Genomic DNA, 14,767 nt, shown 5'->3' on the forward strand with positions numbered 1-14,767 from the left:
CTCCCTTTAGTATTTCTTGAAGGGGAGTTTTGCTAGAAACAAATTCCATCTGCTTTTATTTATCTGGGAAATGTATTATTTCACCTTCATTTTCTAAAGAGAGTTTTACTGGATTTAAGATTCTTGCTTGACACTCTTTCTTCTTTTACTACCTTGAATATGTGATCCGGCTGCCCTCTGGTCTACAATGTTTTTGTTGGTTGGTTGGCTGGTTGGTTGATTTGTAGTTTCAGAGGTAGAATTTAGTGATTCATCAGTTACAAATAACACCCAGTGCTCATTCCATCAAGTGCCCTCCTTCATGCCCATCACCCAGTTATCCCTTCCTTATAATGGCTGCCTTGAGGTCTTTGTCTGCTAAATCCAACATCTGGGTCTCTTAAAGAGCAGTTTCTATTATCTGCTTCTTTTTGTCTCCTATGCACAGATCACGTTTTCCTGTTTCTTTGCACGTCTCATAATTTTTTTTTGCTGCCAACTGGCTATTTTATCCTTTTAAAGATTTTTTTTTTTTTTAAGATTTTATTTATTTGCGAGAGAGACAATGAGGGACAGAGAGCATGAGAGGGAGGAGGGCCAGAGGGAGAAGCAGGCTTCCCGCGGAGCAGGGAGCCCGATGCGGGACTCGATCCCGGGACTCCAGGATCATGACCTGAGCTGAAGGCAGTCGCTTAACCAACTGAGCCACCCAGGCGCCCCTAAAGATTTTTTTTTTTAATTTTAAAGTAATCTCTACAGCCAGCTGAGGGCTCGAACTGACAACCGTGAGATCAAGAGTCGCATGCTCCTCCAACCGAGCCAGCCAGGCGCCCTGACAGTTGGATGTTTTAGGTAACACAGCACAGCCACTCTGATTACTGCTCCCATCTCCCTGAGTGGTTGACGTCGTTGTTTGCTTGGTTGTTTACTTAGTGACTTGGCTGAAGAAATCTGAGCAGGAATATCAGAGGCTGTATACTGTAGAGGAAACAGATTTCTTCTTGGTTTTTCCTCTTACCTGGCAACCTAGGGGTCAGCCCTGGGTCAGCATAGGCCACTGACTGGTCAAAGACTGTGCTTAAGCCCCCTGAGCCAGTTGGATTTCTACCCTCTCCCACTGGACGTATGTGTGGCTCGGACTGCTATCACAGTCCAAGGCATCTGTTTCGGCCCCACATCCGGCCAGGCCGTAGCAGCTTGGATTTTTCCCTCTCGACTCTCCTCTGAGAGGGCACAACTTTGAGCATGTACGCGGTCTTCCAGTCTATCAGGATATGTGTGATTTCTTTCTGAGCCTGGCTTCCTAGGACTTGTTCCTGGGTCAGAGAAGCTTATGAAAGGGCCAGTGGTTGGTCAGAGGCTGTGCCCTTAGTGCCAGTGAGGGCCCTGTCCTTTTGTTGTTTGATCTGCGTGAGGCTCGCGGACTGATTTAAAGTCCACTTCATGTCCTAGTCTGACTGCTCCTGAGTAAATGGAGCCTTGTGTTTATGCACAGCCTTCCTAATCCCAGGGCTGACTGTGATCCCAGGAGAGGTCTTTTTTGACTGGCTTTCTCTCCTTGGTTCTCTCTGTTACCAAACTTCTGAGCTCTCAGCCATTTTGCTCGTTGTAACGTGTTATCACGGAGCTATGAGTGCCCTCTCAATTACTGCTCACCGAGATCGCCGTTATTTTTGACAATGCTTTTACGAATGGAATGCTCCATGATCTGTTCCACATAAAAGTCAGCTCGTTCCGGTAGAGCGAAGGAGCTCTTCAGCTTTAAGGCCTCTTGCCCTAAGCAGAACCTCGGTGCCACTGTGCAGAAGTGGCATAAAAGAAAGAACACTTTCTTTACGAATGTGGATGCTGGGATGTTTTTTGGGGCTTGCTGCCTCCGGCACGAACCTCTGCCCTATAAGCACGCTGGGGCTGGAGTAGCAGGAGTCCAGCATCGTCAGCATGCCCGCCGTCCCTGGGGGAGTGCCTCCTCCCTGAGGGGGGCTGGGTGGGAGAAGAGAGACCTAGTCCTCCGGGTCTGCCTGGAACAGAGCTTCAGCAAGACAGAACCAGGGGACACGAGAAATGCTGGAGGCCTGTCCGACCAGGTGAAACCACAGCTCTAGACTGGGAGCTAGGGAAAGAGGGAGCCCGCAGCTTCTTGACCGCACCCACCTGGACTGGAGCTCCCTGAGAAGTTTTTGTAAAATACAGCTTGGAGGGGGCGGGAGCAAGCTAAATGCTGAAGACTCTTGCGGTTGTCTCTGAGATGTCACAGACTTTCCTGAATGAATATTTATTTGCTGAGTGCCTCTAGGACAATTTCCGGGAACTTCAAATGCTTGTTTTAATAATATTTTCCAGTTAAATGGTTATTTGTTGGTGCAAGAGTCCATGACACTTCACATTTCTCCATTCTGGAAGTCTCTCTCATTAAAATGTTAATACTGGCTGCTGAATCCATCTTATTCACTTATAAAATTGTTCTTCTGTTTCTACCTTGTGTTTGTTGTTTTCAAATATTCTTTTAAACATATTAGAATGTCTGTCTTCCTCTCCTTTGACTATTATAGTGTAATTTGGATGGTTTCTGTTATCCTTTTAAAACATGAACTAAGGGGCACCTGGGTGGCTCAATCGTTAAGCGTCTGCCTTCGGCTCGGGTCATGATCCCAAGGTCCTGGAATCGAGCTCCCCATCGGGCTCCCTGCTCCGCGAGAAGCCTACTTCTCCCTCTCCCCCTCCCCCTGCTTGTGTTCCCTCTCTCGCTGCGTCTCTCTCTGTCAAATAAATAAATAAAATCTTTAAAAAATAATTAAAAAATAATAAAACATGAACTATTTATCATTAGCGTTTGACATACAGTTTATTCAAGGGGTCTCTAAACATTTAAATAAATTACAGCTACTAATTCTCTCCTTTGTCCATACGCTAATGGATACTTTGGACCTTAAGTTTGTAACCACACATATGAAACCTAGCATGTATTGGGGATATTTACATGTATAACTTTGACTGCCATAAGCTCCTTCATTTTTGATCCCATCACTGCCTTAGAACATTGCCTTTCATACAGCAAGCACTCAAATATATGCAGTATGAATGAACAAAAAGGACTATTTCCTTTAACAGAAATAAGCTGAACGATTATGCCCGCTTGCATCCTGGCTGAACCTACCCTTCACTGTGCGTCTCCCCATCCCCTTCGCTAGTTTGTGAAACTCACAAAGCTATTTCCAATGACCCCTCGGGGGCCCCTGCTAGGTCATGTAACTTACCCCCCTAAAACTTTTTAAAAACTCTCTTGGATAGTGTGGGCTTTATTTTATCTAGAGTTGGAAAGCTATACTACATGACCCAAGGACCCTTATCAGCTTCAGATTTTGACAGTAACAAAGGAGACCTTTGTAACTCCTGACTAAACCTCTTATTTCATTAACATTGTTGTACCAAGAAAACCCTGTATATTTTACCAAACTCTTGTGTACCTTCATTTCTCCCTATGAAAAGGCGGACTCTTTGCACTCAATCTGAATCCCCTTATCCATGTAGCTTAAAATGACATCCTCAGCTTACCGGGCCTACATAAAATATGACATTAGCAACATCAATGATCACGTTATCTCTTTCCCTTGAAAGAATATTATTCTCAAATTTAAATTACACACAAATGATGCACTTTGCTTGTCCTCTATAACCAAACCCCGAATCTGGATGTGGCCGTTCGGTAAATAATTCATACAGAAATCTCATGAAAGCCTGATGAAGTCTGCCACCCAATGGTTGTACTGCCATATTGCACACATTAAATACACGCATACACGTATCAGCGTCTGTGACCTCCTTCAGGGGACTGGAAACCACTCTAGGGTAACAAAAGAAACACTGAAGAAAAAGGAAAAGACAGTGGTCGCAGCAGGGAAAGGACAGCCTTCAAGAGCTACGACACCAAAAAAAAAAAAAAAAAAACAAACCCACCCAAAAAAAAAAAAAAAAAAAGAGCTACAACACCTTGAAATGCCAATGGCAATTTGGATGCATGGCCACCTCAAGGAGATCGAAGCAGAGAGGCAAGAATATGCTTCAAAAACACACAGCGCTTGGGCGCCTGGGTGGCTCAGTCGGTTGGGCGACTGCCTTCGGCTCGGGTCACGATCCTGGAGTCCCAGGATCGAGTCCCGCATCGGGCTCCCTGCTCGGCGGGGAGTCTGCCTCTCCCTCTGACCCTCCCCCTTCTCATGTGCTCTCTCTCTCTCTCAAATAAATAAATAAAATTTTTTAAAAAAAAAACACAGCGCTTTACTGTATGTCCCTCCCACCTACAACGGGAGTTGGAAAGCTACGGGTGGGAACAGACTCAAATGAGACTCAAGGCCCTGAGACAGACCGGACTATATTTTGCTACACAGTTCAATCTTAGAAACGGCTCCTGCCACAGTACTCCGATTTCACATTAGTTACTGAGTGCTTCCTAGCTTCCAAGGCATCGTTCTAGGTGATCTCATACCAATTCTCATTTAATTCCTTTAGAGTTTTGTTAGTGTCGCTCCTAAAATAGCTTACTTCCTCTCGAAACCTTTTGTTCATGTTCAGGGGGGTCATGGGCTTCTCCCAATGTCTACAGGGCTTAATTGTGGAAGAATCACAGAATAGGGGACTTGGACACATATGGAGATGTTTGTCTAGATGAGAAGCTGAAAAGACCCACCTACAAAGCAAGACATAAGGAAAAGAATCAGTACCATTAGGGGGAAAAGCCAGGAGTCGTTTTTTGGGGGTTTTATTGTTTGTTTGTTTGTTTATCCTGTTATGTATATACCATCGCTTCTATCCTAGAATATATTAAGAAGATACCCCAAATGATGACGGTCAATGAAAAGTTCATAACCCATGATATAATAGTCACGTTACTGATGACTGCAGAAGTTTCTACTTTTAAAGAGCAACTCTGTACCTGCCTTATGGTTTGGCCCTGCCAGAAGTGAGAAGCATAGCAGAGAGGAGAAGGCATGTCCTAATTAGGAGTCCTGAGTTCCAGTCTCATGGTAGTAGAGGGGCAGTCATATCTTTCAACACTTCAAATACCCCTGTTATTTAAGAAAAAGAAAAGGTATGCGCCTTCCTGTTATAAAGACTAACAAAATTATACCGACGAGGTGCTAGAAGATGGACAAGTGAAACCCAAAACTAAACTCATACTCACAACTGGCTCTAGGAGACAATGAACGAGAAGGCTAGCCTGATGGCACAAACTTCTAATAGTTATTTTTTATAATGTGGCCAACATGTGCTAGGTCTATGGGGCCCCACGGGACCTCAATATTCCTAAGCTTAAGGAAAGAAAGAACGCTCATCTATGTAATATTACCTTACATTTGGATTGCACATTATGCTTTTCAAAGAGTTTTCACGTCCATTATTTCACTTAACACAGTTCCCAACATAAAGTGAATACAAAATACATAAGAGAGTATTTGTCGGATGATTACCTCAAAAGAGAGAGACAGACAGACTTGACACAGCAGTTGTAATGTTGAAAAATTGCAAGTACATGCAACACACAATTCTATTACCCCCAAATCATGTTTCTCCATCTGAAGTCCATGCTAGCTAGGCCTTAGGAGAAACATAACCCGATAACCATCCCGACTTTACAGGAAAACGGACCCTGAGGCTTACTCCTGAAGACAGACTATGTTTTCTACCCACCTGGAAAACTGAAAAACACTGGAATCCAGAGGCTTAAGCTGAAGAGAAGGTGTCCTGCTTTCTTCTCCAACAGAGGGAGGCCGGCTAGGACTGTCCATTCCCTCGTATCCAATTGTCTTACTGTTCAATTCATCCGTATCTTGAATAGCAGGGATCTTCAGTGGATTAGCAAATACCTAGCAAAGAAAGAAGCGATTCATAAAAATCCCAATTTCAAACAAAATACCAAAAGGATGAGTCAAATCCTTCTGATGCTAGGAGAAAACACTTGGCCAAATAAAAAGAAACTGGTTTCCTACACAAAACAAACAGCGTGAGGTAATGTACACTAGACCACTGAACCCAGTTCAGTTATAACCTTATCGACTGGACACCAACAGACCTCCCCAACTCACTTATTGGCTCCTAGAGTCATCCCACCCACAACACACACCCAGGCCCCCTAACCACCATCTAATTCTCTCCTGTGACCCAGTTTAGGGCTGGGTGCTCACTCCTCTGAGATCTGTGATGCGGGCAGGGGTGGAGAGAATGAGCATTGCAGCAAGTGTCAGGGCTGGTTTTGGAGAAATGCATGCGAGAGACTAACGCATATTCACAGTGCACACACACAGAGACATGCATCTAAGATCTTGTGGGAGAGCCAGCTGAGGAAGAGAGTAGAAATGATGAAGGTGGAGGAATATAAAGGGGAGGTAAACTGAATGAGGACAGGGCGGTCCCAGGAAATCTCGCAATCTCTAGATCAGACAATTAAGCCAAGACATTAAGGTATGAAACCTGTGTATTCATATGCCTGGGTCTCGGCAGGATGTCAGAAGAAGAATTAGTATTAGATTGCCTCTATCCTCACCAGTCTGACCTACCCTGACTGGGGCGGGGGCGGGGGGAGAAGGTGAATCTAACATGCTACTAGCAGATATCTCTGGGAAAGAGGGTCAAGAGGAAAATCATGCAGAAAGGCAAGGTTGGGTGGGGAAGATACATGGGTGCTATGGTGGCTGTCAGGAAAGGAGTGTCCCTGAGGACGGCCAACCTTATTGCACCCTTCAGCGTCCGGAGCTGGGCAACCATGTCCGAGAGACAGTGCTCCTGAAAATTCAAAACAGCAGAGTCTTTATAAAGCCAGCCAGCCTGAAAGCAGGGATAGGGGAGGGGCACAGAGAACCACCCCTTCTTCCTGAGAGGAAGGAGGAAGGAATCATCCCTGAGTCCTGGAAGAAAGGAGACTGAGGAAAAACCAGACACTCAACAGGAGCAGCCGGTATGAGGATGGAACACAACCCTGAATGTTCTGTGACACTGAACGTGACATTCACACTGTCCAGAATCAGTACGAAATCCAAATCTGGTAAATAAAAGATTTGGCTCTTCTATTTTTGGTGATCTGAACGTCAGTAACAGCAGATCAAGGCAAAATCAAAAGATCCAATGGAAAAAAAGACCACCAGAAGAACTGGTTCATTATTTCTATGCAGCTTTCAAGACTGCTGCTTCCTTCAACCTATGTCCTCTGTTGGGGAAAATTTCGTATGAGAAAAGAAAGAGGGCGGACTGTCTCTCACCTGGTGGTTCTCATTGTCCACTGGTGGCAGCTTCTTCTCAACAGCTTGATCTCTAGGAGAAGATAAAAGTGCTATTTAGTTCACTCGTGAAATTTCTCCATCGGCAATGGAGATTGTAGATTTAGGTTATAATGTTCCTTCCGAATTAGAAATAGTGTGGGCCTCACTGAGTAACTGAGGGTATCTTCCTAAACTCTGCCACTGAAGAGAGAGATCAAATGTCCCATCAAAAGAGAGAGGGGGAGGGGAAGGTGAGAGACAGAAGACAATCATGAGTTAGACATTCAGGAGATTAGAAGGAAAAAAAAGAATTGGGAGAACAGAGAAGTGAGAGCGAAATCGTTCAAAGCCAAAAAAGAAAAAAAAAAATCATCTCTCTTCTCAAAACTCCCCCTGTCCTGTTATGAAGGGTCAGGCCCCTCTACTGTATGATCTAGAACCTTAGGTATACTCAACTGTTTCTTAGCTTTGCTCAAGTACAGGTCTTCATCAATGAGTTCTTGTTCCTCTGGAACAGAGCATCTCCTGCAGTACAGAGAAGAAATCATCTTTTGGAAACAAAATGCGCCCTTATGGTTTTACCCTTTACTCTCCTTACAACTATGACGAGGCAGGTCATAGAGGTCAACAACCCTCTGACACTACAGAGTTCAGATTCCACTCACATTACAAAACCCGTGTGCCAGGTTACCATGTAACAATTCTTTTATTTTTTTTAAGATTTTATTTATTTATTTGAGAGAAAGAGAGAGAGAGCACGTGCATGTGGGCACATGCAGGAGCAGGGGGGAGGGGCAGAGGGAGAGGGAAAAGCAGACTCCCTACTGAGCAGGGAGCCGGATGCGGGACTCTATCCCAGGACCCTGGGATCATGACCTGAGCCAAAGGCAGATGCTTAACCGACTGAGCCACCTAGGCATCCAACATGTAGCAATCTTACTTCAAGGCATACCATTATCTAATTATTTTTGGTGTATATATCACCTTTCCCCAAAGACATTCAAAGTACTTGACAGCTACAAAACTCCTATGATGGTGGATGGCAAGAAGCATAATCTCTATTCTTACACAGTGGATTTCAAGCACAAGAGAGACCTGCCTGAGGATCCACACAAAGAGATGATTGCTGTGACTAGAACCTGGGTCTTTTGCCTCTGGTTTACCAAGAAAGTAATTCCCAAGGTGCAGTCTAGAAGCATGAGAATCCCTAAACTAAGTGATGATACCTGAAGAAGAAAATCAGAGGCTATGACAGAGGGAAGCAATAAGGGATTAGGAGCTGACATTGTAAAAACAACACAGCGGAGACTAGAGCACAGAGGAGAGAAAGGATTCTATAAATGGAAATACATCTGCTATATGTAGAGCACAAGGAAGAGAATCTTAGGAGTAAACACTAAAAGGAGTACTAGAAAATGTATTCAATGATCAAAAGCAATCCTAGAACAAATAAACGAAAATTAGTAATAACTGGAAACCCTATGATATACCCATTTTATTAAGGAGGCATGTCCTGGAAGGCTATGTCTCCTGGACTAAAGTGTAAACCGATAGAAGATCCAGGCTTCAAAATGGAGACTCCTGAGCACTCAGTCCCACATTCTAGTCCCACAGTCCCGGTTACTGTCCAGGGAGAGGGGCTTCGGGACATCAGGAGACGATGATGGGGGAATGCTTACTCATCATAGACCTAGACCTCATTTACTTAATTTCCTCCATTTTAAACATTTCTCTGAAAACGCATACCCTGTTTTAGTATCTTTTTTTTTTTTTCTATCAGCATTTATCCAACAGGAAAAAAATATTAAGAAAGTCACAGCTGAAGTGAAGCAAAAGGAGTTATTCTTTTGAACCTTTGTGACTACGGAGTCAAATTGAAAATATTTGTTAAATTGAAATGAATGCTCACCAATATGCCAGGCAGTATTTAGATGTTAGATCCTGCAGGGGACATGTGAACAGACGGCATTAAATGCACAATAAGGTACGACGATAGATTTAGGCAGGGGAAGGGAAGCATGTGAAGAAAATCATCAACCCCACCTGAAATGTAAAGCCCTCGGTCTCGAATAGTTTACAGTCTCTTGAAGAGCCAAAGTATATACATATGAAAACCATCTAAAGAATACAAAACAGGATGTGAACAAACGTGTCAAGAATTAAAGACCACAGGAAGCCGGCATAAAATCACTGTAAACTATTGTCAACAGGAGGGGTATCACACAAGAACACTCCGGCTTCCCAGACGGCTGTGGTGTGGGTGGGCAGATGGAATGCAGAAACTCACTGTAAGCAAGCAGAATGACACGGTCAAGTCACAGAGGAGGGAACAAGCACGACGCGTGCAGGGAACACTGGAGCCGCAGGTCTGGCTACAGCGTACGGTTTGTGTTGAGGTACAACGAACACGAAGGCTGGGCAGGTAGGGTGGGGTCGGTTAGCATGGGGCTCGGACGCCAGGCTACAGAGTGCGGACCTGAAGCCAAGTGTTTTAAGTGGGCAAAATGAGTGCAAGGGGGTGGGGTTCCGGTTATGGAATGAACAAGTCCAGGGAATAAAAGGTACAGCAAGGGGGAATATGGTCACTGGTACAGTAACAGTGTTGTATGGGGACAGAGGGGAGTCACACTTGTGAGCACAGCAGAACGTACAGACTTGTCGAATCACTATGCTCGTGTCAGACATCTGAAACCAATGTAACGTTATAGGTCAACTACACTCAAAAAAATCTTTTTTTGAAAGTGTTTTAGAATACAGAGACAAATCAGGAATTTTCTCTAACACAGCACTGAGTCCCAACCTTACCTGTACTTCGGATGGGAATTATAGTAACAAAACCATCTTGCAGGTAATGTAGACGGATCAACCTTGCCAGGAAGCTTCCTCCATTTAAGACACTCATCACACTGTACCCATGTCTGGTCAGGAATCTTCCTGAATGAAGGAAAACAGAAGTATGACTGTGTATATCCTAGCTCTGTGCCCTTACGTTAGAAAGGCACACCCTAAAAGTGAAAGAACAAAGTTTTATATATGAAATATGTTAGAACTGTTATGTTATGGTCAAGGTGTCTAAAATATGTATCTTGAACGTCACAAATAATAATAGAACTATACCAGATATAGATATGAAAAATAGTAACAAGTATTAACATGGTAAGCTACCATTATTTATGGAGGTGAATCATATTTATCCAAAATCTCTTGTTCTAAGCAAACAAGAGGATAATTTTAACTCAAAAATTAACTAGGAAAAATTTATATACATATAAATATATATGTAACAATATTACCACAAAATAAAACCCATAGAATCATTTTATTTGCTTCCATCCAACTGTGTGACAGGTTTGAAATGCATTTGTGGAAGTCACGGAAGCATCATCATCATCAAATCTCCCCCATTTCCCTGCAGACTCCCTAGTCCTCTCTTTTTTTCTGTTCAAAAGTCTTTGTTTATACTTTAATCAAAATTTTATTAGGTTGATATTCCCAATATTAATCTTAAAAAGTCCTATAAATGTGAATAAATTTCCTAACTAGATATGGTGGCTCCAGTCCAACAACTGGGTTAAATTCAGGTGAAAATCCTTCCAGAGCTCTATGCTTAAGACACAAAGCCACTCCCATCGCTGCCAGGAAGCATAACCCAGTCACCTATACCTCAGAGAGACTGTGTAGCTCTGTGAAAGGAGATGGTCTGTCTGTAACAGAAGTAGTCTGCATCTAAGGTGTGAAAAGCAGACTGGAGGGAGAAGGCTGGAGAAAAGCAGAAAGAGGGCAGAGGGCACCGAGGGCTGATTTGAGAGACATGTAGTTTAGCCTAGAGTATGATGCGTGTATATTACATTTATACTGCTCTTCTAGTGGCCACTGCAATAGAGCGATAGGGTTCTTTTATGTCTTAGTTCAATGTTCTCCTTATCTTTTTTTTTTAGAGAGAGAGCGAGCGAGCATACACACGTGCGAGCAGGGAGTGGAGTGGGAGGGGAGGGGTAGGGGTAGAGGGAGAGAATCTTAAGCAGGCTCCATGCCCAGTGCGGAGCCCGATGTGGGGCTCGTTCTTACTACCCTGAGATCATGACCTGAGCTGAAATCAAGAGTCGGATGTTTAACCAACTGGGCCACCCAGGCGCCCCTTCCTTATCTTTTTAAATGATGCTTTTTTTCTAGCTATAAAAATATAAGCTTATTATAGAAAAACTGGAAAATACAGAAAGATATAAAAAAGAAAAGGCACTCGTATTTCTACTACTCAAACACAATGTCCTCATCTTGTTTAGAACTGTTTTAGGGACGCCTGGGTGGCTCAATCGGTTGGCCGTCTGCCTTCGGCTCAGGTCATGATCCCAGGGTCCTGGGATCAGGTCCCGCATTGTCCTGGGATCGAGTCCCACATCGGGCTCCCTGCTCAGCGGGGAGCCTGCTTCTCCCTCTGCCTGACACTCCCCTTGCTCGTGCGTGTGCTCTCTCTCTCTGATAAATAAGTAAATAAAAATCTTTTTTAAAAAATAAAACTCTGTTTTAACAAAGAGAATTCATAACGTGTTTTTAGATATATAGCTTCCTCTCTCCTAGCTCCAGGCTGCTCCAGCCTTGTAACCTCTAAGCTCCAAGCTCAGGCCTGACCTCTGGTGTCCACATATTTCCATACAGCCACACTGTTTCATTTAGAGTCAGAGACAGCAAAAAGCACTTTCCGAAGTAGTGGTAGGGGAAAGGAAAGGTCATATTAGCTTTGGTTTTACATGTAGATGCACAGAAGAGCTGCCTGCAGAAGTATACCAATATTACTGCCTCAGAGACAAGCATTAGAGACAGCAACTCCTTGCCTCAGGTTACATCAAACTATGGTAGATCCTTCTACCCAGGCAGAGGCATTTAGCTCATGCTTGCAATAAATAGGTCGTTGAAGGGGTTACACCATATTCCCCTCACTGCATCCTTCCAGAAGAGTGTCATGGCTAAGAACTTGGGTTTGGGGGGCTGACTGCCTATATTTGAACCTTGCATCTACCACTTTCTACTTGTTTCATCTTGAGCAAGTTAAGTTCTCAGTCTATCAGTGTCTACCTTCGTAAAGAGGTAAATGATGATTCTGTCTACCTCATAGGGTTGTTGTAATGATCAAATAAATTTAACTACATGTAAAGAATTTAGACCAGGGCCTGGCATATAAGTATTCAATAAATAATAATAATTATCACAATTCTGCCTCCAGAAAGGTGGTATAACACATTCACACACACTCCAGCAATATATGAACATCTGCTTCACTGCATTAATCACTGCTTATTTGCAAGGCAAAAAAAAAATGGCATCTCGTCTAAGTTGGCATTTCTTTGAAAACCACAGAGTCTGGACATGAGCAGAGATCTTCAGAATAAGACAGTGATTCACAAAACAGCCGATTATGCTGCATTTGAAATGAAATTTTATATCATACATTTGCCTGATAACTTCCATTAAAAAAAACCCCACAGGTGACAATCCCCAAAATAAACTTTTTACACTCTAATCTTTGTCATGACGGTGGTGTAACTGATTATGTATGTGTTGTTACACATTCTATCCTCTGCTTTATGCTCCCTTCCTGACTCACTGAGGCATGTCATCCTGATCCACAGTTCTGTATGTAATTGCCCATCTTAGATTCAATAAATTCTACCTTTTTCCTGATATGCTGGGTTCTCTACTTCTACCCTCAAATTCCTTGGTACAGGTCCAACAATGTTCACTAAGAATAAAGAGAAGGGAAGTTTGCTAACATTTCTGAACACTTACTATATGCCAGGTACTATGCTAAAAACGTTATGCTAATTTCATATTCTCACGGAGGTGAAGTAACTTACCGAAGCTCACCCAACTATTAAGAAGCAGATCCAGATTTTCAATCCAGAAGTGTCTTATTTAAATGGCCATCATCTTCCACTATATCACACTGCCTGTAGGATAAACTCACAGTCCTAAACTCTTCATATTTATGAGCCAAACCATACAAGTTTTAAACCAGAATGAAGAGATCTAGAGAATGATGAAATTAGTACCTATGATTTCCTATTTTTAGTTCATTAAATTTCCTTACGTGAAAAGCACCATCTTACTACCCTTGTTCCTTCCATTTGCTCTATGGATATCATCCCTGATACTTTTTATATCCTGTATTTACTACTCACGGTATTGGCCTGGTGATGGCGGAGGTCTCAAAATTCTCTTGGGATGTCTTTTCCTTCCAATAAGCATTGAGCTTCTGGGCAAGGGCATTTATTGTCAACCTGAAAGAAAAAGCAAGAAGAAGCACATCGATGCTGAGGATCTGTTGAACAATTTTACGATTTTTGAGATGCTCCCATTTAGCAGAAGCTGACAATGTAGAATATTCAGCCTAAGTGTGAACATCTACACTTTCAGAAACTAAGATGGGAATCCACTGCCTTTGCAATTACATGTCAAAATGACGAAGTCGTAATGTTAAGTGGTCACTTTGGTTGCAAAGGTAAAATGGTCACAAATCCTAAAAAGTACTGTGTTCTTCAAATTTTCAGGGCTTTTAGAATCATGAGGTGGGAGAGCTGACATTGTAGACAATGACAGAAGACTAAATTGCAGAGCGAGGACAGAGCCATACTGATAAGTTGATGGGGAGCTACTCCGACTGTCAGAGGACTACAGGTAAACAATTCAGGACCAAGTTGAAAGTCAGGATCAAATAACAAATACTGCACCCTACCTATTACAAATCAATCCAATGCTAACTTAAAAATATCTACATAGCGGGGCGCCTGGGTGGCTCAGATGGTTAAGCGTCTGCCTTCAGCTCAGGTCATGATCCCAGGGTCCTGGGATCGAGTCCCGCATCGGGCTCCCTGTTAGGCAGGGAGCCTGCTTCTTCCTCTGCCTCTCTCTCTCCCTGACTCTCATGAATAAATTAAAAAAAAATCTACATAGCTCTTCATTCAAATGTTGATCACAGCAGTTAGGGCACCAATGAACAACAAAGTCCCCTTCAACCCTCCACTGCACATCTGTTAGTGGAGGCTGGACCCCAGCTCTGGCTCTTGCTCTTTCTCTTTTATCTCTCTGCCCAAATGAACAACATTAAACCTAGGGTCAAACGATGTAATGTGTGTAAGTCAAAACATGAATTTTACTTTTTAAAAACTGCCAATTTCAAATGACTAATCCTTATTTAATTCTATAACCTAGGATTATATCTTACTGTAGAGCTGTACGCACCTGAAATAGGACAAATTTAGTATTTTCAAAAAATCTCTGGACTCCTTGGATCATTCCCAAGGGTTTTGTAGGCCTCTTCTCTCCTTAAGAGGAATTCTTCCTTACCTCCACCTTACTAATATTAAGTTAGATTCTGACTACACAGAGAAGAGTAATCATACGTGAGCTCCCCTATAAACACTTACTCCCCTCCAAGCTACTAACATTCACACTGCTATGTTTGTATCTTTCCTTCAAGTCGCAGATGAAGAACTTTTCCTTGTTTTCTCTTACAATTCTATTTTAAAACTATTTTTGAA

General features: G+C 43.0%; 1 protein-coding gene across 8 annotated transcripts in view; it reads right to left on the bottom strand.

The window, feature by feature from the left end:
- The window catches only part of MORC4 (MORC family CW-type zinc finger 4), a 65,487-nt gene that overhangs the window by 18,481 nt on the left and 32,239 nt on the right, over positions 1-14,767 (bottom strand). For all 8 annotated transcript variants that reach the window (XR_004679546.1, XR_004679547.1, XM_035006737.1 and 5 more), the window contains 5 exons: positions 13,409-13,507; positions 10,038-10,166; positions 7,689-7,757; positions 7,233-7,284; positions 5,668-5,843 (listed from right to left, as the gene is read on the bottom strand). Coding sequence is in view for 6 of the 8 variants with exons in the window: in XM_035006737.1 (XP_034862628.1) it covers positions 5,668-5,843; positions 7,233-7,284; positions 7,689-7,757; positions 10,038-10,166; positions 13,409-13,507 (525 nt within the window). In the remaining 2 variants the exon portion in view is untranslated. The remainder of the gene's footprint in view (positions 1-5,667; positions 5,844-7,232; positions 7,285-7,688; positions 7,758-10,037; positions 10,167-13,408; positions 13,508-14,767) is intronic.

The sequence above is a fragment of the Mirounga leonina genome, unplaced genomic scaffold (genome assembly GCF_011800145.1).
Source record: "Mirounga leonina isolate KUSES-001 unplaced genomic scaffold, KU_Mleo_1.0 Mir_101664, whole genome shotgun sequence".
NCBI classification, from domain to species: domain Eukaryota; kingdom Metazoa; phylum Chordata; class Mammalia; order Carnivora; family Phocidae; genus Mirounga; species Mirounga leonina.